This window comes from Lynx rufus, unplaced genomic scaffold (genome assembly GCF_022079265.1).
Source record: "Lynx rufus isolate CCGP_SWC_20201006 ecotype Redwood Valley unplaced genomic scaffold, mLynRuf1.p SCAF_11, whole genome shotgun sequence".
NCBI classification, from domain to species: domain Eukaryota; kingdom Metazoa; phylum Chordata; class Mammalia; order Carnivora; family Felidae; genus Lynx; species Lynx rufus.
In genome coordinates this window covers 55,856,574-55,880,053 of record NW_025814825.1, presented here as the reverse complement: position 1 = coordinate 55,880,053, position 23,480 = coordinate 55,856,574, and the positions used below count along the sequence as shown (strand labels likewise).

Genomic DNA, 23,480 nt, shown 5'->3' with positions numbered 1-23,480 from the left:
GCTTCTATGTTTAGAACATTTTCTTTTGCGCCACTATGACTAATGACCTCACCCATGGTTACTTCTTGCCATAACAGTAAAGCTTTGACTTTTGAAATACAGGTACTGTTTTTATATTTTAATATATGGTAGGAGTGTTAACCTGTGGCCACGTTGTTTTAAATAGCTGCCGATGATAGAAAATAAAGCAACTAATCTGATTATGAAACAATTTCCTTTTTATACGTTTAACTAGTTTCTCAGAATATTAGGATCCAGATATTTGACATTTGTCTCCTTGAACTTATATTTTAAGAACAAATTATTGTTCTTTGATTTGATGTGTTAAATATAATACAATACTACTATATAGCATAATACAAACATTAACATGTGATATATAAATATTGTATGTTAAATATAACATGTCATACATCAGATAAAAATGTGTGTATTTTATGTATTTATTTTAATCTTAGAAACCTTTCTGACAAAAGTGCTAATACCACTTAAATAGCAATTACATGAGTCAACTTGGCCTGGAGTAAAACGTAATTCACCAGTTTTTAAAAATTGTTGTAACAGACATGCATATGTAGCTCTACTAGGGCTAAGGGTGGGTGGCTTGAAGATGGAATTCATAGTGGACTAAAGTCCTAGTAGCCACGCAAACTAGGGAGAGGGATATGTAAGCAGTGACCCATAATCCAGGCAGAATGAACTGTGTGTTGTTGCACACGGAGTTCACTATAGACAAAAGGTAGACGAACACTTGGCTAGAAATTGGGAAATGCTTCCTCAAGGAAGAGGCCTTTGAGCTTAACCTCGGCCATCAAAGATGATTTTGTAAGTTGGGGAATGAGTGGAGAGACGGTTATTTTAGTAGCTAGCAACAAAACTCATTGAAAAAAAATGCGAGACGCATTTTGAAAGGATATTTGATAAATAGTGACTGTATACTGTTAACTTCATTAGCTCTTTACTAACTACTTGGTAATTCTGCCATTTCTTTTTTTAGTTGGAGTCTTGGAGCTATACTCTATGTCTGTCATTCCCTGCCCGGTAGGTTCCTGAGGAAGTACGTTTGCTACTTCAGGGGACCAAGGAGCCAATTAGCCAGGGCCCTGCAGCAGCCCTGCGTTAAATATGAGGACCTCTTTGTTGTGGATCCTGGAGGGGGAAGGGGGGGGGTTCAGGTTCATCACGTGTTTGATGCCTAGAGGTAAACAGTATATTTGTTTCATATAGATTTTTTTTCCATTTTCAAAGAAATTAAGTGCCCCGCATTAATGAAAAATGGAAATCATACTGCACATAATTTAATATTTGTTTCAGAACGTATTATGTGATTACCTTCTTCCACTCAAAGATTTTGCTGGGTAACATGAAAATATAAATACGGTAATAGTAGAATATTCTGAAGAGAATTTAGGAGAGGTACTAAGAGTTCAAATTTAGGCCTCAGGTCTGGATTGAGACCTGTATGGTCTTATTTAAAGCCTTTCTAAGCCTCATGTTTTTCAGCTGTAAAATGGAATAACCAGCTTGGTAACCTTGGAGTCGTAGAAGAGATTGAATAATGTAGGTGCACATGAAGTGCTTAGGGTTGTTTGCCACAGGGTGACCCGGAAAGTGGGGGCATCTTCCACGGCATCTACAGAATATGTAATAATCGCTTTAAATAAGTTACATTATTTCCAAGTAATAATATATTCTCAACTTAAATCTTAAAGTCGAATTTAGGGGCTCATGTTTCTCATTGATGGAGGATATACTTTTGGCAGAAAACAATAAACTTGATAGTTTTTCTAGTTTCTTTCAAGATGTATGTTCCATAATAATCTTTGATAAACTAAGTCACATTAAGTAAAATATTCTCCGTATTAAGTAGAAAATGTATTACTTTGCAAGGCAAAAGTATTATAATCAATATTGCTATGAAACCTTGCGTTCAGAAATTCTTGCATAGCTCTAATAAGGATAGGGTAAATATCTAAGCTTTGGCTTTACCTTAAATCATGGTGAATATTTTCTAAACTCATGTGGCTGAGCTTAGATGTGATATATATATCTGTTAAAGAAAGCAGTTCAGACTATCAAAATAAGAAGGATAAGTGCTGGGGCGCCTAGGTGGCTCAGACGGTTGGGCGTCCGACTTCTTGGGCTCAGGTCATGATCTCGCGGTTTGTGAGTTCGAGCCTCGTGTCAGGCTCAGTGCTGACAGCTTGGAGCCTGGAGCCTGCTTCGAATTCTGTGTCTCCCTCTTTCTCTGCCCCTCCCCCATTCACACTCTGTCTCTCTCTCCTTCAAAAATAAATAAACATTAAAAAAAATTTTTCTTTTAAAAGAAAGATAAATGCTGCCTACAGAAAACTCCTCAGAACATTCCAGAGTGCCCTTTGGGAAAAGGGTCGCTGCCTTAGGAAATTCACACGGGCACTAGTGTATCCCTTCTAACCAGATTTGGAGGTGGGCTCTTTCATTCTTTGTTGGGGAAAGCGTCCTATATTCTATTTTTCACCAAGAAGATAAGATTGTGCTTGAGTGGTTCTTTAATATGCCTGAAGTAATATTAGTTGATGTTTTTAATGTTCTATCATTCTGGTTTTAAAAAATATTCCTCACATAAGAGAAAAAATACATATAACCAAAATTTAAGGTATTTTTCTATTGTCATCAGTTTATTTTATGCAATAATAGGGATGGGTAGGGTCTTATAATGCCATCTTTTTGTGCCTTTTATCTTTAGACTACAAGACAGTATGTATTAGGGTGATATCCTAAAAAAAGATGTTAGTTTTAGAACTAACCAGACGCTTCACCTACTGAGCCACCCAGGCGCCCCTATGACAATTCTATCAATACTGTGAAACAGGGATGCATAAGGCAGTGTCTCTGTCTTTAGGATCATTGGCAGGTAGATACAAGATATGTAATTAATTGTGCTAATTGGTGGTACAGTTAGTAAATGCTCAGAGAGCTAAAAATGACAGGAGATTAAATGGGTGAGGTCAGGCAGTCTAGGCATCATGGAAAAGGTAGAATTGTCAGAGCCTCAACGGATGGATCTCTGAAGAGAGAGGAAAGTGCTGTTTTGAATGGAGATTAGAATGAGACCAGTAAATGAGTTAAAAGTTAGTGTTTTAAGTGGCTATCAGGGACCTAGCCTACCTGAAACTATTAAGGTTGGAAGGTAGCCGTGGAGATGGGACCTTGTTAATGGGAACGTAGAATATCAGAATGAAGAATTTGCACCTAATGCTATAATAAGTGTAAAGATTTTTTTGGCATATGAGCGATGTGAAAGGAAAACAATTGTGGGGACGACCAGAGAACAGCGACATGGCTACTGCATGTATGATATGGGCCGGAACAGGAAGAGACACTCACGAAATCAGAGAATGATGCCAGTGAAACCACATTTCTAAGTTCAATTTTTAAATTTTTTTTTTTTTTTTTCAACGTTTATTTATTTTTGGGACAGAGAGAGACAGAGCATGAACGGGGGAGGGGCAGAGAGAGAGGGAGACACAGAATCGGAAACAGGCTCCAGGCTCCGAGCCATCCGCCCAGAGCCTGACGCGGGGCTCGAACTCCCGGACCGCGAGATCGTGACCTGGCTGAAGTCGGACGCTTAACCGACTGCGCCACCCAGGCGCCCCTCTAAGTTCAATTTTTAAATTTGAATAGAAACCGTTGGCAGTGAAAAGTAATTTTATTTATATCGCTTGTAGGAGCAAGAATATGAGGAAGTTACTGTGGCATCAGAAACTTGCAAATGGGACAAGGTACACTCTTTAAATCAGTGGATTCCTGTGTTTAAAATGTTCTTAGTGGGGTGCTGAGGTGGCTCAGTTGGTTGAGTGTCCTACTCTTAATTTCGGCTCAGGTCATGATCACAGTCGTGAGACCCAGCCCGCTTTGGGCTCCTCAGTGAGCACGGAGACTGCTTGGGATTCTCTCCCTCTTCTTCTCTCTCCCTCCCTCCCTCTCTCTCTCTCTCTCTCTCTCTCTCTCTCTATCTCTCACCCCCTCCCCTCTTTCCCTTTCCCTCTCCCCCTCTCTGCCCCTCTCCCCCGATTATGTGCCCACATTCTCTCTCTCTCAAAAAAAATAATAAAATGTTCTTGGTTTTTTTTACTATTAATAATAAAGAACCATTTTAATAATGAAGAACCATTCAGAAAAAGCTGGCTGAGGGATACAGTATAATGTATAATTTCCGATAAAAATAATTATATTTACCGACTTTTGGAGTGTCTAGGGAGTATATTTTTACACAAGACAATATATTTTCCGGCAAAATTTTATGATTTCGTAGCCCTGTGAAATCAGTTCTTGATCACCCGGAAAGTTTCAGGGCTGGCCTTCTCAGCTGAGGGTGTAGAGAAGCCAGAAATCTCCCAGTTGCCCCAGCAGCTCTGCTTGCAGAGAGTATGCACAGGAGTCTGGGGTGCAGATCACCTAATGGAAGGGCCCTGGTAAGTCTGGCTGCCTTGGGCGTCCCTCCTTGAAGGCTCAGCAAAGATGACTGGGGTTGGGGAAGCTGCTGCTTTCTGGCCAGGGGCCTAATTGCAGGATGTTCTTGAACCTCTGAGGCCTCCCTGGTGACCAGAGGGCTCCATTGACTTCCTCTCCACAACTTGACTTTGTCCCAGGTACAGAGCCAGCTTGGTACTCTTGGCCCAGAGTATTGTGTACTCTCTGGCCTTCTTTACCTAGGCCAAAGGGACCCAGGGCCAACTTGTCACCCCTTCCCCTCCCTCCAGGGAGGAGTTTCCTTTCCCCAGGTCCTCAGCCTCTCACGAGAAAAGGCTGATCAAGGGTGCTGGGTTGGCCTTGATCATACAAGCCATAGGGCTTAGGTTTGGAAATTTGTGAATGGTTTGACCTACTGTATTTAAAATAATTATTTCATTTCTTCATCAGGAGAAAATGGCAAGTTAAATTGGATTGAATATGATATTCTTGATGAAATGTACCTTAATTTCATAGATCTCTTTAAGTCCTCAAATTTTAGGACATCTTCAACAATATATTCATTACTATTCATGATCGAGAAGCAGCTTGCTCTGAATTTGCTGTCCATGATCTCTGGTGTCATTGACCACAGGTTTTAATTGTCTTGCCTGTGAGATCTCATGAAAGACATCCTGTGAGAATATTAATAAGTAAATTACAGTTAATCCCCATAGACATTTATGTATTAGGTTTTGTTTTGCCATTCAGGTATTCAGTGTGTGTGCCCAGTCCCAGGAGAGATCATGTAGTATTTTAATCTAAAATATCATTAATTTGATTTGGAGCTAACTTTTTCTTTTCCTAAAAGGAAGGGAAAAAAAATACTGCGTTCCACCTTGCCTCTGAAGCCCTCTTGAAATATGCTAAAGGTTGTGTTTACTAGTGAAATCTCTCTTTGGATACTTTATTTTTTAGGACTTTTATAAAGAGGATCATGAACATTTCTTTAAACTCCTTTAACATTGAACCTCTACGGAATCAGTGTTTTCAGGATTTGCCAGAAAAATCTCAAATTAATCTGTATTGTGGTCAAATACTCAAACTGGTAGACCTGATTGGTAAACTGGATAGATTCGCTAGTTGAACTGATTTTATCATAGGTCACCAATTTGAAACTTAGGTCAATTCATATTAGCAGTTTATAAGCCTCAGAATAATTCTTCCTATCTTAAAAAGAACTGAAAGACATTCCATTAATATGCTGTCAGGTCTAGGTATAATTAATTAATCTTTGTTACTCAGACAAATGATTTCCTCTGCTCTTTGGGGACTTGAAATCTTGTTGTTAAAATTTGTATTGGCCTACCATTGATTTTCTTGGTCAGGTATTAGCCCAGTTCTTAGACATTGTTATTAAGCACTGGCTGTTGTCAACATCTATTTGTTAAGCATCTGCCATGCTCTAGGCACTGGGTCAGATGCCAGGACTGAAAAGATTAACGACGTATCATTTCTTTCTTCAAGTAAGTTATAGCAGAAGGGGCGGGGAATCCAGGAATTAAGATAGATTCCCAAAAGGCAAACTTAAAAAACAAATTGTTTATTTTTTTAGAGCAGTTTTAGGTCACAGCAAAATTGAGCAGAAGGCACAGAGATTTCCCATATGTGTCCTACCCCCACACATGTGTAGCCTCTGCCATTATCAACATCACCCACTGAGGTGGTACATTTGTTAAAATTGATGGGCTTACAATGACACATCGTAACTCTACAAAGTCCATAGTTTAGGGTTCACTTGTGGGGGTGTACATTCTGTGGGTTTGGGCAAATATATGATGACACGTGTCCACCTTTGTAGTATGATACAGAGTGTTTTCACAGCTCTGAAAGTCCTTGGGCTCTGCCTGTTGATCACTTCCTCCCCCCAGACCCTGAAAACCACTGATCTTTTTACCGCCTCTAGTTTTTCACCTTTTCCAGAATGTCTTATAGTTTAGCCTTTTCAGATTGGCTTCTTTCATTTAGTAATATGCACGTCATGTCTTTTTTTCATGGCTTGATAGGGCATTTCTTTTTTTTGGCACTGGATAGTATTCCACTGTCTGTGGTACCCCAGTTTATCCATTCACCTACCGAAGAACGTTTTGCTTCCAAGCTTTGGCAGTTATGAATCAAGCTTCTGTGTGCAGGCTTTTGTGTGGACGTAATTTTTGACACCTTTGGGTAAATGCCATGGAGTGCTCTTGCTGGGTCGTATTGTAAGAGTATGTTTAGTGTTGTAAGAAACCACAAACTATCTTCCAAAGTGGCTGTACCATTTGGCATTCCCGCCAGCAATAAACGAGAGTTCCTGGTGCTCCCCATCTTCATGGGCCTTTGGTGTCGTCAGTATTCTAGACTTTGGCCGTTCTTACAGGTGGATGGTGTCTCATTGTTCTAATTTGCATTTCCCTGATGACACGGGATGTAGAGCATCGTTTCATATGTTAATGTCCTCTGCATCCCTTCTTTGGTGAAGTTGTCTGTTGAGATGTGGGGCCCATTTTCCGATGGGTTTGTTTGTTTTCTTATTGTTGAGTTTGAAGAGTCCTTTGCATATTTTGGATAACAGTCCTTTATCAGATGTCTTTTGCCAACATTGTCTCCCAGCCTGTGGCTTGGCTTGTCATCCTCTTTAATGTCTTTCACGGAGCAGAAATTTTTAATGAAGTTCAGCTTATCTGTTCTTTCTTTCATGGATCATGCCTTCGGTGTTGTATCTGAAAAGTTATTACCATACCCAAGGTCATCTAGATTTCCTCCTGCGTTATCTTCTAGGAGTTTTATAGCTTTGTGTTTTACATTTAGGCCTGTGATCAATGTTGAGTTAATTTTTATGAAAGTCGTAAGATCCGTGTCTAGGTTGACATACCTTATATTTGAATAGCACTTTGTCATAAAAAACATTTCATGTTCACTTCTTTTAACCTTCTTTTAATCCTGATATTTTGAAATAGGCAGTGGCATTTCTTCGTTAAAAATCTGAAATTTAGAGCAAATAGGTTGAACCAGGGGATGGGCAATAAGTTTGGAAAGATAAATTGAGCCAAATCCAATAGGCTTTGCAAACCAGGCTAAGAAATTGGTTTTTTTGTGAGGAAGTTGGAGGCCGGAAGTTTTTTGACAGATGACTGACAAGGTTAGACTTGAGCTTTAGGGCGTCCTACCCAGCCGTGTTGCCTAGGCTGAATTGGACAAGGAAGATTGTGAAGATTGTGAAGGCAGAGATTGTGAAGAGGCTGTTGGATTAGTCTGGACGGGGGGTGATGTGGTCTTAGGATCAGACAGGTAGCAGTGACCACGAGTAGGAAGGAAACCTCGAGAGACCCATGTCCAGAATCTGGCAGCTTACTGATGAGGCATACAAGCTGAGGGCTGGAGTCAGGGGTATCTCTGAAGCTTCACCTTGGGGCACCAGGAGACTTGGTTGTACCAGAAGTTGGAAAATCAGACAGAACTGATAAGAAGTCAAGATGATGATTGGTTTGGGACATGTTAATTTTGAGGTACAGGTAGGATATCCAATCCTAGACATTAAAGAGACATTTGTAAAGGTGGTATTACAGAGGGTGATGCAGTTGTAGTTGAAGAGAAAAGATTTAGCCGTCACCAGGCATTATCGCGGTGGTAGGTGGAGTGGTGGGAGAATATGAAAGCACCAAGGTACAGTAGAAAGAGGTCTGAAAACAGAACCTTAAGAAATACCCAGCGTGAAAAGACAAAGTTGACAAGGAAAAGGAGTCATTGGTAACGTAGGAGAAAATCTCGGCTGCCAGATATCACAGAAGCGAGTCCCCAAAAGAAAGACCGGTCTTTTGGTGTCAGATGGTGCTGGGAGGCCAAAGAGAATGAGGCTGTTGGTTGCCTTTGATAAAAATAATTTGTTGGTGATGATTATAAAAGCAGCAGCGAGTGTTGGTGGTGGGGGATAGTTTCAGATGGTAGCAGGTGAGTAGCAAAGTCAGCGGGGGTTACTTGGGAGGGATTAGAACTTGGCAAAATAAAAATGGGGCAGTGTCAGAGGGCTGTGTGCAAGCTCTGGTGGGAGAGGTGAGGAACCGCAAAGGATTAGGGAACGACTGGGGTGGTGGTGAGTCCGCAGAGCAGGTCCGGCAGAGGGAGCGAGTAGGGGAAGCACAAGGTGAAACTGATCAGCCGGGATTTTGATTGAGTGGATCTGGCCGTGAGTAGCCGTATCTCACCTTGAGGACTCTTCCTTTGGAAAACCGTTTCAAGAAATTCGGTTTGTGACAATGTGTTATAAATTGTAAGGCAGTATATAAACAGGAGGCGGGATTATTCAAATTTCCAGTCACTTTGAGCAGTGACACCATTTCAGAACTTGCAAGTGCAATCAGTCTTTAATAATGTAATTCTGAGTTGAAAATAATTTTGAACGTGCTCTAGCTCCATGAGTGTGAAAAGTGTTGTTAAATGAAGGCCCGGAACTTTTCTGCGGCCGGCATGTAAATGTGAATTATCGTTTACAAAGTGGGAGACTGTGTATATTCTGGGAAGAAAGAAAAGAGTGTTAAAATGAGTAGTTACAGAGCAAAAGCCAGAAATCGCAGGGAAAGGGGAAGTGGAGATCATTCATATGAATAATTGTGGTAGATTGTTTTCCTTTGGTTTTCTCTTTTTTCTTTCTTCCTGGTAGATTGAGAGGACAAGCCTTTGTCTTTAACCACTTTCAGTTACGAAGTTAAGAGTTTATGGCATGTATTTTATGTTCTTGTGTCCGCTATAGAGCCCCAGCAGGAAACAGATGACACAGAACAGATCATTGAAGAACGTTTAGTGAGAGACCAGGTACCGGGGGGTGCCTGGGGTTAAGGACACCGAGGAGGGAGGGGACAGCACCAGGAACCAGCAGCGTCTTGAAGGGACTGCCGTGCTCAGGTGTGAAGGGACAGCTGTGGCTGCATCTGTGGTTGTTGATAGAGAACCTACTGCTTCAACCTGGAGCACAGCAGGGACGGCTTGAGGCGGCGGTGGGGCGGGGAATGAAAACCCTGCCTCCCCTTCTTTCTGTCCCCCGTCTCTTGCAGGTGCCTCCCAGGAACAGGGAACAGAGGAACAGGAAGCCGCTGGGCAGGGCGGCCCAGATGATGCACTGTGCAGAGGTCGGCCTGCTGGGGTGTAGGGAGGGGCAGCCTGGAGCAGGAGGGGGGACGCTGAAAACGGTGGGCACAGTTACTCCAAAACCTATTGCTTTTCAGCCTGTTGTCCGGCTCTTGAAGACAATCTGAGTCTTGGGCTTTTCGTAGTCATCTCTGACTGGGAGAAACCTCGGGAAGTGGCCCTGGACTCCCCGAAACCAGCCCTCTGTGAGCTCACAGTTCAGAACACCTGTGCGGGAGAAGCGGGGTTCATGGCCCCAGAGGTCGGGCGGCGGAGCTTGGCTGCTTTTCTTTGAATCCTGACTCTTCGACTTAGTAACTCTGTTCCCTTGAGCCAACTTCTTAGCTTCTCTGTGCCGCTTTCCTCTTCTGTAAACGGAAACAACACAGCACATCACAAGGATTAAGTGAGTCAACATGTCAAGGGCTCTGAAAGTTGCCCGGTACCACAGTTAAGGTCGATAAAATACCAGTTGTTGGGGCGCCTGGGGGGCTCAGTCAGTTAAGCGTCCGACTCTTGATTTTGGCTCAGGTCACGATCTCACAGGTCGTGAGTCGGACTCGGTGCTGACAGTGTGGAGCCTGCTTGGGATTCTCTCTTCTCTCCCTCTCTCTCTGCCCCTACCCCGTGCGTGCTTGCTTTCTCTCTCTCAAAACAAATAAATGTTAAAAAAAAATTTTTTTTTTAAGTGTCCGTTGTCGTAAGGCTCACCTTATCCTTTGCCCTTGCTTCACTGTAAATGGGGCATTTTTTTCTTTTCCTCTTTTCAGATTCATTAAAAGTGTTACACGTCACGTGTAGTTCTTAGGATATGCTCCTCTCCCAACTACATTTGCCACCAAGGAGGAGCCCTGGGGGTCTAGTCCCTACTCTTACAGTTAATCAGGAAGATCGGCAGGATTGTGTCCTTTGGAAATGCTGTCAGAAGTTCTTCTGTGGTGGTTTAAAGTTCTTCTTCTTCCCCATCCTCAGTAAGGAATTGAATGGTGTTTGAGAAAAGTGACTCCATTATTACCCCCCTCCTTTCCTTCTTTGCCACTTCCAGCCAGGTGGGTCACCTACCTCCTGGATTTTGCAGGTGACTTGAATTCACTTACTAAACACACAGTGAGTCAGGTGGTAGGCCAAAATGGATTTAGCTTTATAATTTCAGCAGTAATGAGGGTTGGAAAGCGATATTATGGAAGACGTAAGAATACCTGTTTTTAAATGCCTTCGACAGCGCTTCAAGCATTGTTACGTGACTTTTCACTGAAAGATTGAAAATCCTAGAACCGGGAACTTACACAGTTTGCATTGTCTTATGCTAACAAGACAGTTAATCAGTTTTCATAGATCTTTGCTCTTCTCTGGGTTTTTGTTGCTGTTGTCGTTTCTTTTTCTTGACAAGCCCTGTATACATTTTTGCTCTTGATGGTGTCTGCCCTTTCATAGATACTCCTGCCCCCCAAGGTTGGTATTTGGTAGAGAAAATGAAGGACAGAGAAGAAAATGATCACTGCCAGATGCTTCGTGATTTGTGTGGTGATCGGTTTGATCACTTTGTAAAGATTGGTAGACTTCTCTGGCCTGCCTATGGCAGGCTGGTCTCTAGTTGACATTTTAGGACAGTTTCAAGTTCTCACCAATTTACTTATTTCCTTACTCAGTATTTATTTTACCTTCAAAATAAATTAGTAAGTGATGTTATGAAAGAGATACTAATGGCTCCTTGGAATCTGTTCGAGCACTACTAATTTCAAAATTGTCAGAGTTTACCAATTCTTTAAAATGGGGGAAATATCACGCGGTGAAAAATAAGCTTTTAGGTAAGAACGCTAGAATGTTAAGGTAAAATACTTCCTTGGCTTCAAATCTTTTTGAAAACGGGAATTCAAAATGTTTTCATCAGCTTAAAATTTGCTTTTAAGTTCTTTATTTATCACCCCCAAATTCCTTCCGTTTTGATTTCTAACATTAAGTTTGTTTTAATCTTACGTTGAAATTCGTATAGACTTTTTCAGTAGGAGCGTGTCTAAGTTTATCCTATACCTGGTTAAAAACACCATTTTCCCTAACCTGTCAACAGCTTAGTTGAGCAGTCAGACTGTATTATTCGGTATCTTGTCTGACAGGAGGACAGCAGTCCAAAGAGAAAGATAACACAAATCGGTGCCACACTTCGATAAATAGAGACATTTTATTTTTCACCAAGCTGATTCAATCCAGTTCAGTTAACTCGTTTTCCCCCTGAAGGACAGATCAAAAAAAGGCAGCCGTGAATGACTGAGTTTGTCATGTGTTTGACACGTCAGTGTGTGAAAATAAAGCCGGCCACAGGGGAGGGGCTGTGCCTTTGGATTTCAGACAATGCCCCGTGCAAGAGCCCTGTCCCTCCGCTCTGCGCTGTGGGCCGCTGGACAGTCCCAGCCCTCAGCCAGAGTGGGGAACCTGGGGACGGCCGGCATTGTTGCGCACGACCCCCTTTTCCCTTCCAGCCTGCGACCGTTGTGATGTAATCATCCCTAAGAACTCTCGGGCATTTTTCAGACTGCCACGGTTTCACTTTAGTTCCATAGGCTAAAGCTATTGGTTATTACGTGGTGGTGGTGTCGTGATTTGGGTAACACGTGTGTCCTAAATGTCTCCTTTCTAAAAATCTGTGTTACAATAAATACACCACCATCAGTTCAGTAATTTCTTCTTGAGATGCAGAATGAAATGTCTATCAGCATAATAATGTTTATGATACTTGTACGGTCATAATTATTTCTTGTAATGCTGTCATTATACCACGGGACATGAATTGTCTAAGAGGCATTTATGAAGGAAGATTTAAATTGTCAAAACCCTGCCTGTTGCTCCACGGATCAGGTCTAGGAGCCCCATCTTCTGCACCCAAAGCCTTCAGGGACTGCTTTCCCCTCCCCTCCCCCCCCCAGCACAGCCCTGCATTCCAGTCTCTTCAGTGTCCTGCCAAGGCACTGCTGTCGCCCAGCCCCAGGCCCCACGGTGTCTGTCTTTGGAGCCCTCTCTCTCTGCCAAACCCATCCTTCACTTGATCTGGAATCCTGCTTTTCCCTTGACTTTGGCCTTGCTCAGCTAATTGCTGCGGTGGGACATCTCCTTCCTCCGTGTGGTCGAAAGCTTGGACTCTCAAGGGCGTGCTCCCCACCTCCCCAGCCACAGCTCTGCCGTGTGCCCGCTCAGAGGGAGGTGGTGCTTCTTTTCTGGGTAATCCACGCGTCCTGCCTGTTCCGGGCCTCAGCCGTGCCGCCGGTGCCCAGTGAGCAGAGAGCAGGGCTCGGGCTCTGTGTCACAGTGAAGAGGACAGGTTTGAGGGCCAGATACCCCACCCCACCCGCCTCTCCTACCAGCCGTGGGACCACACTCAAGTTACCTAACCTGTCTGCGACTCGTTTCCTTATTCTGAAAATGAAAGTCATACTCACCTTGAGGGTTGTAAAGATTAAATGGGTTAATTTTGGTCAGGTGCTTAGAATCGTATCTGGCACAGTCCAAGTGCTGGGTAGATGTTTACTCGGTAATTTGCTGAACACGTCCTGTGTGAGTCACTCTGCTGGGTGTTGTCCGTGTTGCTAACTCTTCGTCTTTCCGGGAGTCTCTGTGCAGGTGCGTCTGCAGCCCCATTTTACAGACGACGCACCGTTAAGTGACTTGCTCAGGGTCACACGGCAAGATTAGGGCAGAATCAGGATTTGCGTTGATGCCACTTGGCCCCGGGGCCCTCGGTCACTCCTCTCCTTTAACCACCGAGGCGTGCTGCAACCCCGGCTGTAAATCGCGTTGTCCTTGAGACTCAGTGGGACGGAGGGAAACGCAGCTGGATGTGTCTCTTGTCCTCTTCGGGACAGCGGTGTGCTGTGAGGCGACGGCCGGGAGGGAGTCGTCCCACTGGTCTGCCGTGGGCCGCCTTGGACTGAAAAATGGGCAGGACGGGAACCGCACGTGTTAGCTGCTCCCACGGCACCCCCGGCCTAGCTGTGCCGTACGATAACGGATTTTATTTTTGGTATTTTCTCTTAAGCCACTCTTTTGTTAGGCTCTTGCGGCTTTGCTGGCACCACTGACTCTAGTCTGGAACCATATAGAACACCGCAAAGACAGGGAAGGAGAGAGTGGCTCAGCCGCGTCAGCCTGCTGACGGCGTGTTCGTTTGTAGGTATTTAAAGCGTGTGTTAATATGCTCTGCCGTGGCACCCGGCTCTACTGAAATACCAAATTTATCCACAGGGATTCTAGCTAGAGAAGGTCAGCAATCAGTTCTGGAAGCTTGTACTCCAGATCTTAGTCCTAGCCGATGAAGCGTCGGGTTTGTGAGTTATTCTCCCGTGCAGGTACGTGCACAGAGGCCCTGCAGATTGACCGCTTGGGCCGTGCACCTGCAGCGATAGGGATTTTCCAGACGTCGCATCCAGCTGAGACTTTTCGTGCACACCGCCCAAAGTTTTAAAAGTGAATTTCTTCAAAGGATTCCAATTATTTGGCTGATAAAGCACAGATAATGAAAAAAAAATGTATACTTTACAGTTAAGTCTTTTTGTTTGGGGGAAGGGGGGTAAAAAGTTTCCGAGGACAGTAATGCTTTGTCGAGGCTCTAATGTCCAATACTCTTAAGTGCCGGGTCAGAGTTAAACTTGAATGGCAATGATGAAATATTTACTCATCAGATGGCTTTGAAGTTCAGCCTCTTTTTGGTCACAGCCCCTTCCTAATGGACATGTTTCAAAGAAGAAAATGATTATAGCATTCAGCTGTGACGTTCTCTTACTCTCTGCATGGAAGAAAAACACATTTTGTTTGGGTCCATTTGGGTATTTAAATTTTGAAGGCCAGTTGCTTGGAAATCACATTAATGACGGAAATCGTTCATACAACTCTGACTCCATTCTCATTGAGAGGATAGTGTATAAAAGTTAATTTTTCTAATACCTCTATAATGTTTTTAAAAGATTGCTTTAACTCATGTATTCTCCAGTCTTTCCAATCTACATTTATTGAATTCTCCATAGTTTATAGTACAAGGCTTGAGGTGAGTGCATGTATGTAAAATGAGTAAGTTATAAAATTCAGTTTTATAAACTCTCCTGCTGGGTAAAATCGCTTATGTTTAAAGATGTTTAGAAACTGTATCTATTTATATATAGTTCTTCAGTTCTGATAATAACTGGAGGGTTTTCCTTTAAAGTTTAAAATTATAGATACTTTAGGATGTTGAGTAAATACTGTTTTCCTTCTACATCCTGGATTAGGTTTCATTCGTCCAAGTAAATTAGGACTTTAGAAATTGTTCGTGCAGTGTGGGTTAAAAACGTTATGTTTTTGTTTCCTCAACCACTGTGGACTGTGTGATATGCTTTTAACATGGATGTTTGTCTTTTGTTACTTAGTTTTCATATGAATCCAACAAGCAATGAGGACCTCAGGAAAATCCCGGTAAGTTGCCGAGGGGGGGTTAGTGCATCATCAGAAAAGAAACCACAAACCGACCTTCTGCCTGGCATACATTTTTGAAAAAACCTTCATCCTGAACCCCTCAGTTACCTTTGGATGATAGCTTAATGTGGTCATCTGGGGAGAAAGAAGAAAAGCAAAATTCAAACTCAGTCTTTAACGTACGATAGGGTGTGACTTTATGATGTGTAGAGATTCAAGCAGTATTAGAGTTATAACTGAAGCCAATTTAGAATCTACACATTTTGTTTACAGACTTTTAAAATTAATGTGAAAGCTGTAGGTCAAGGTCAACATCACGGTTATGAAATGAGAGCGTGGGGAGAAAATGGACGTTTTTTGTCGTTGTGACAAAGATCGAAGAAAGAATAAAACTGCCTGTTAACTTTCAAGAATAGGAAAAGCATCTTGGCAAGAGATCGAGGTAACCGGGAGAGTCTTTGAAAGAACCTTTAGGACACTTACCTTCTTAGAACAAAACCAAATATATTAACAGGCTTGGAAGCGACCATCTAAATGTAACTCACATTTTGCAAGGATCATTCAGGTATCTTAACTTCATTTTACTGTGTTTGAAGTCCAGGTTTGGATCTCTGTTCAGAGTTCACTGCATCTTCAGTCGATTCTAAAAGCATTAAAATCTAGAGAGTAAGTTACTGTACAAAAATATGGGCACATGTTCTCGGTAGAAAACTGGATTCCCACTGAATAACAGAAATAGAGCCGTTATTCCAAGAGGCTGGTGGTTGCTGTTTGAACCATCTGTCCTTAATGTGTGTGATCCAGATGTATAATAAGAATTTTTTAAAGCAATAACATATCGCAATTTTCTATGATGTGATATGCCTAGAAGAAACTGGTGTGGTGTATAAACCGTTCTAAATGTAGTTATTTGTATTTAAAATTATAGAAAACATTATAGAAGCAGAGGACTTTGTACTGCATTTTTGCTGTTTTATGTAAATGATTTATAAGTTTTGATGTTTCATAAATACTCGAGTCTTTATAATATGGCAGTCTGGCGAGAAATGTCAGAATATATGAAGTCAGCCTTTGATCAGATAGTAAAATGAATTCTATCAGGCGGTTACTTAATCTCAAACAAAATGCAACATCAAAAAATCGATTTAATGTGCAGCTATTGTTTATTAAGTAACCTTAATTACAATTTCTGTGTGCTTGTAAATGTACTTTTCCCAATCTTGTGATTTATTGCCGTAAAAGCATCCTTAGAATTCTTTAAAGAAATATAAATGTGAAAATTGTTTTAGTTAAAGGATTTAAAGGTGATAAAAGAATGCTTGATGTGCGATTCTTTTTCTCTGGAATACTAACTCTTCTAAATGACAGTTGAAGGATTACTAGGTGTTGTTAATTTACCGCAGGATGCAATTAAGAGGAGAAAGCTCATCCTTCTCCGGATCGTTATTGAGGGAAAGCATTTGAACAATTCTTCTGTTGAAGATTATAAGATGTTTGAAGTAATTTACATTAAGTTCTCCAATAAGAGCCATCCCCCAAGTTATTTTTTCCCCTTCTGGGCCTAGTATTTTGTAATTAAGTTTGTATGTCTTCCATGCTGGTGCCAACACCTGTCTGTGAAAGCGCAGTGTTTAAACAGGAGCAGTAGCCAGTTGAAAGGGCAGCGCGAGCTCTTTAAGGCCTAATTAAGAACTGAAAGGGAGGTGAAGGCAGTCGGACAAAAGATGTGAAAGTAGCTGAGATGATATTCCCAGAGCAAAGTTCCTCATTAGAACAATAATGAGAAGATCAGAGAATGCCAAGCCTTCATCTTTCTGTCTCTTTCCCCTGGCCGCCTTGGATGGCAGTTAGTGCCCCACCAATATTTGGTTGCCAGGACAACCTCTCTTGAAACCTCCAGTTATTTTGAGTCCTGATAATTTGCTTTTGTTTAAATTTCAATATTGCAAAAAATATACATTTCCCGGTGTAAAAGGCTAGGCTACGTGTGAAGTAAAAATAGCTCCCTGGTAATTCTCAAAAGTCTTTCGTACAACTGTGTTACTTAAAATTCCGATTGGAAAACTTCACGTCACGATTCTGCTGTCCTCTCACCCCATCCCCACTGTCTGATATCTGCGTATGGAAATTTTGAACCGAAGTTCCGTGGGGATGACAAAGGATGGGTCGTGAGAGGGGAAGAGAGAAGACACATTTACGTTAAATTTCAATACAAGAAGACAGCTTAAAAACATACGTGCTGTCTGTACGGAGTGCTGGAGGAATAAATACTGAGTACCTAGGAGCCCTGCTGGGGTTATTTGAGTCTCCACCAGTTTGGAGGTTTCTCCGTTTTAGAAGTTCTTCTGAGAACAGTGTTAGAAATATCTTTTGGAAAAATAATTAATTTTTATATTTGCCTGAGAGTTTTCCTCTTCAAGCCAAAGGACTTTTGTAACCAGCAAATAACTCCATTCCCTATTGTATGTGTTAATATTAGTCTGTATTGTTTTGTTGGGAATTGTATCAGCGAACAGAAGGAGACATCTATATGTATTCACTGAACAGGGCAGTCAGTGCAAGCATCTGATGCCTAAAATTAGAAGGGTTAACTGGCTTTCAACTGTGGGATGAAACCTGGAACTAAGCACAAAACTGTTTTTAATTATTTTATATTCTTTTCCAGAATATAGTTTATAGTACATGTGTTTCTAAGATGTTTTCCTGCCTAGAAACTCAATGCAGAAATTTGGGGGGAAATTTTCACATAAAAGGACAAATGGAAAATTTATTGAGAAGGCCAGAAATGTATTTCCAGGAAATCTGTCTATATATAAGTATTAGATGGTCGGGAGGGGGGAAAAAATAAGCCAAATAGTGGCTTTTCTACGCCAGATTATGGCTTTAAAGCGTTGAGCAGTATTTATGGTAATTGTTTTGAGAGATTAAATTGTTAGATCGATTCATATCATGGCTTTCATGTAAACTACACATGTCAAAATAAGGATTCTTTGACATGTTCTTCATCCTCATTGTCTTCACAGAAATGTTTAAAAACGATTTCCATTACATTATCTGATAGTCCTGGTGTGGTGGTAAATATAACCATCTGAATGATTTTCTAACTGTGTATCGTCACTTAATTAGTTTGGAGGAATCAGTTCATATATGTGTAATTTGATTAAGATTAGAGAGACTCAGGCTGACGCTGGTTATTATGTTAAACTAAGAAAACACATAAAACAGTCAACTCGGCAGTAATGAACCCTATTTAGTGCAATTTCATTAACCCCTGCAGTTCGCACAGGAACTCTGTTTTTCAGTAAATGTTTTATTAGATAAATGAAGTCACGTGAGTTGGATGTCGCTACTTTTTTAAAAATGGAGTTCAGAAAAAAATTGCTTTGTAGACCAGGAAATCTTAGAATTGAAAGGAACCGTGGAGAACATCTCATTTATCAGATAAGGGAAGTGAGGCCTAGGCCGGTATCTGTCTCAAATCTATGTAGAATTACTTAGGTTATAGTAAGAAAGTTTAGCTTATTTTTAAGACATTTTAAAAATATACTTACCTCAGTATTGAGTACTACTGTAGCTTATCTTTTCTTTAGAAATCTGCTTAATGTAATAAATGTTTAACAAGAATGTGGTTAGGAAATTATAAGTTTTATATCTCTAAACTGCTCGTGACCAGTTATATAAGTTAGTAAACATGTGAGTCTGTGTGTGTGTGTGTGTGTGTGTATGTGTGTTGTGTGTATAGTCTTATTATTACAAAAGATAGAGAAGAGAATAAAAAGTAAACCAACACTTCTCTCCAGAGTTGTTGTGAAGTAATATTCTTAAATGTTTTTAGGGACAAAGGTAATATGACTCATAAAGTTGTATCTGCTCCCAGTTTCTAGTGCTAAAATAAGTTGTTTTAAATATAATCTTATGGAACGGAAGCTCACTTTTCCATTAGCATCCGCTCTGTCCTTTCTGCTAATCTGTTGGAGGCTTTTATTACTTGTCTTTAATGTTTCATTCAGTAGCTTTACAACTAAGCTCCTCCAAATGATCCTACCCACTGCTCCCATTTTAATTTTCCTAGAACTTCGCTTTAATCATACTCTGCCTCTGTGTAGAAACCTTCCATGGCTTCCTCACCATTGCAGTAAGTCTCAAAAGTCCTTAATAATAGCATCCAGCATCCTTGACAGCATCCTTGACCATTTCAGCCTCTTGGCACTCTGTCCTGAACCTTATTTTCCAGCTGTTCTCCACGGATTACCTACTGTTGACCCTTATGCCTTGAATCACGTTTCCTCCTTTAAACGAGCAGAGCGCACTGCTTCAGATGCCCATGGCGTTGGACCAGTTTTGGGTCCTGAATTTTTCCTTTATCCTTGAGAAGGGAGTGACTTTGATAACCTAAGCATCAAATGGGCATCTGTACTTCAGGTGTTTCTCCGGACAGCAAAGTCAAGGTGCCGGCGGGGAGGAGGGGATAAAAAGTTACACTTTGACTTTCCTCATGAGCACCAGACACATATCAAATTAAAGTAGATCCTGAAAAAGGACTAAAGACAAATTTAACCCAGCGGAGAGAAAAAAGAGTCAAAGGCCTTTCTGCATTTACCCAGCAGTCCCCGTTCTCTACCCTCCACTGGATAGATTAGATCAGTTAGTCCTTAAGAGCTAGACCCATTTCCTCAGTATTACAGGGTTTTTTTTCCCTTAAAGCCAAATGGAAATGTTTTGAAAGAAAGTGATAAAAACCTTTTTTAAGTTGTTGATTAAGGACAGAACTGTGTAAAAAAGGCATAAAAGTTGTTACTTTATATTTGGACACATATACATATTGCATATATACACATATAATGAAAAATCTAAATACTCCACACCATAGGTGATGTTCCAGTGCTGTTTTGATTAAATTTATGACAGATGTTTTTCTTTTAATATTAGAATGCTTTGTGATAAAGGTCAAATCCATGTCTTTCTCTGTTTTATTATTTTTGTGTAAAAAGGAACATTCATCAATAGGATAAAGTTAGCAAAATAAGTAAATGAGTGAATGAGAGAACACAGATCCACTAATCCTAAGTGTTAGTTAGCATGAGTGTAGTTGAAGTCTGAGTTTCCTAATAACCAGGGCAAAAAGGGAAATGAGTTATGTGGGTAGTAGTCCTAGGAGGAGGAAATAGACCAGTTACTGAGGGGAGAAAAAGCTTTGTTTGCCTCTAAATTAAAACAGAAATTAACTCCCATGGGTAATTACTTCTTACAAGGCTGCTCATTGGTTTAATTCTGAACGACTTGAACATTTTACAGCAAATTGGAGAAGCAGATTTGATACGGCTGCTTTTTGAAACCATCTTCAGTAAAAAGCCAAAGTCATAGCATGAAACCACAGTTCAGTAGAAGCAGTTCATGAGGGCTAAGCTATTGTGCAAATGTATACTTTTCCATAGCTACTTCGAGTTTTTCCAAGTCAAATCTTAGAGATCTTTAGTCTTTGTCTATTTTAATTATGTTTGTTGTAGAGCATTTTATCTGTTAATCCTAAATTGTGTGTTCAATTTCGTCTATTAGGACACTGTCCACAACGTAAGGAACCGTTCTAGAAAGATTTAGAATTACAATCGAGGCTTTGGTGTGTCCGCCCTAATTCTTGCCTCAGGACTGGCTAGCCACTCTGAATGTCACATTGGTTCTAGCCAAGGACACAGAAGAAACTTGATCGGGGTTTGAAAAACCAAAAGTTGAAGTTCCAGATAATTCTTGCCTTGCCGTCCCCTCCCCCTGGCCATGTTCTGTCTACTGAAATGACCACCTTTCTCCTGTTCCAGGACAGCAACCCTTTTGATGCCACCGCAGGGTATCGTGGTCTGACCTACGAGGAGGTCCTACAGGAGCTGGTGAAGCACAAAGAGCTCCTCAGGAGGAAAGACACGCACATCCGGGAACTCGAGGACTACATCGACAACCTCCTCGTAAGGGTCATGGAGGAGACGCCCAGTATCCTCAGAGTGCCATACGAACCGTCCCGGAAAGCTGGCAAGTTCGCCAACAGTTAATAAGCCAGTCGTACTGTGCTTGCGTTAGGGGCAAGAAGAAAAGAGACAAAGGAAGAAGGATATCTCGGTACTGCGAGAAACAACACGATCAGGCTTCGTTACATACTCGCCTTCATTGCGAAAAACTACGTCCCGTGTAAATACTAGCAGGGACTCTCAAGAGTGACCTGTGAAGTGAGCTAAATTATTTACACTTTTAAAGTGAAAAGGGGCCAGATTCTCCATGAATAAGCAGTTCCTTCGGCTTCACTTAGGTGCTGGTGTCGCCCACGAACCTGCCATAGGCCTAGGGGCAGCTTCGGAAGTACACGACTCGTGATTCCTCAGGAATAGATTTCTCCTAAAGCAGAATCGACGCCGTGGCCGGTTTCTCAGAAGTCGGTTTGTAGACACATTTAGCTGCAGGAATACCGTTCATTGTAAACACTCAAAAGAAAGTTCCTATTTTATATGCATCCGTATGTGTACATGAATATATGTTCATGTATCTTTGTGTATAAAATACATGCATATACCTCATATATACATGTGTTTTTAAAACATTTAAGAACAACTGGTTGCCTCTAAAATTAAGATACCAATTTCTCAATGTGAAGATCTATGTGTGCTCTCTCGATGCAAAACAAAATCGTCATCGCTACCGTATCACGTACGGTTTGTTACCGGGAAGCTGCTTCAGATCACTCTTGACTTTGTGAACCTTGGTTTCACAGAGCTGCTCCCCTGTGTTATTCCGGTATCAGATGTTGCTCTTTTTCTGAAAGGAATGATCCAAAGTTTTGTGAGTTTTGTTTTTGTTTTTGTTTTTGTAGTTTTTTGAAGCATGACCTATTTTAGGAAACTTGATTAGCTTCAGGAGAGTAACTTGTTGTCTTCGCGTTTGAGTTTCGTTTAAGTCCAAGAGAAGCTAAGGTAGTCTGTTTTGTTGAGATTCTGAATGCCTTTAGATCACTAGCCAGAAAAATATTAGGAAGTTAGATCTGAAAATCATTCTGAGGGAAAAAAGGAGGTGATCGTCTGATGCCTGATAACCCAAAGCAACGAGCAATTCGAGGGATGAAGAATTAGGCTTAGTTTCAAGTTACGTAAATAATAGAACAGACGGTTGCATTTGGGTCTTGAACCAGAAGAAGAGTCACCGAAGGAAGAGTGAATCGTTGGCCCTGGACACAGTTCTACATCTGCCCTTAAGAATTGGTTTATCACAGAAGTATATGTTGACCCTTTTCTTAAGTCAGTTCCCCCCAAATGCCAATACTTCCAAGAATTATCTTGATATATCTGTACGAAATTAGCCTGAAATTTACAGTGGAAAACAGTGGTCTAAAAATATCGCTAATCATCTGCTTATTTTTTCCCGTAAAAATCTAAAATAAATTATGAAACACTGAATCTGTGTCTCCAGTTTTCAAATGGGAAAATTTGCTTGTCTCTGGAGACATCTATTCTGCAGTCTTTTAATGAACCTCATTTTTGTCTAATATTTATCTCTATGAAGACTCCATTGAAAGTTCAATGCAAAGCAGAGAGAAGAGTTTGGCTCATTTTAATATTCTGAATCAGATAATACTTGGCCAAGTTTAGATTCATAAGCTAAAATTGCTTATTTGTGTTAGCTGACTCTTTAGTTTTCCTATGAGAGCATACATTTGGAAATTCTGAGAACTTCTCCTACATACAAAAAATTAGGATTTTTTTTCTTTTTTCAAAAATTAAATAACTTTTTAAATGAAGAAATGGAGAAGGAAAAATAACTTCCACCAACCTTTTTTTCCCCACTTATAAATTTCTGTAATGACCCTCAGAATTTGGTTTATTAGTATTTTATTTTCCCATTTGAGGTCTGAGTCATTTTTTTTTAACACGGTGCCACTTTTAGTTAACATTTTATTAAATATTACAAAACTTCCAGCATTTTTTTTCTGATGTTAGTACAACCGAAGCTCTTCTTACACTTTTTAAAATACTAAAGTCCATGTGTTTGCAGTATTGTGATAGATTATCTGCCGATATTTCAATATGCTTTGGCCAAAAGATGTCAGTTTCGTATTGGGGATATGTTTTACGTAAATCGAGTTCATTAAAAAGTATTACTCACATACTGCTCTTTTTATGAGGAAATTTACTTTTGAGGAGAGATTCTTTGCCAATATGAAACTGTTAAGGATTAGACCAATCAGATGTGAATGATTTGGTTATAACTGAATCGATACTTTTGTTTTTAAATCTAAGACAAGACTTGTATTGAAAACTGAATCAGCACTTGGCATGGCTGGTTGTCGGCATTTGGGTCCAAGTGTCGTTCCAGTGTTTATGAACTTCCACTCATGACCCAGAGTACAACTTTGTGTATGTTTTCGTAATTGGTCACTACAATATGCTGAAGTCAAAAAGTAAAAATGA

At 40.9% G+C, this 23,480-nt stretch overlaps 1 protein-coding gene across 4 annotated transcripts in view; it reads left to right on the top strand.

Annotated features, from left to right (window-relative positions):
• Positions 1 to 22,966, top strand: part of RAB11FIP2 (RAB11 family interacting protein 2) — a 40,217-nt gene extending 17,251 nt beyond the window's left edge. The window contains exons 4-6 of one of the 4 annotated variants that reach the window (XM_047073503.1): positions 998 to 1,041; positions 14,991 to 15,036; positions 20,850 to 20,903. In XM_047073503.1, coding sequence (XP_046929459.1) covers positions 998 to 1,041; positions 14,991 to 15,001 — 55 coding nt within the window. In that variant the 3' untranslated portion in view covers positions 15,002 to 15,036; positions 20,850 to 20,903. Of the gene's footprint in view, positions 1 to 997; positions 1,042 to 14,990; positions 15,037 to 20,849 lie in introns of those variants that run through there. The other 3 variants (XM_047073502.1, XR_006960940.1, XM_047073504.1) reach the window with 3 other exon arrangements.
• The last annotated feature ends 514 nt before the right edge of the window (positions 22,967 to 23,480 follow it).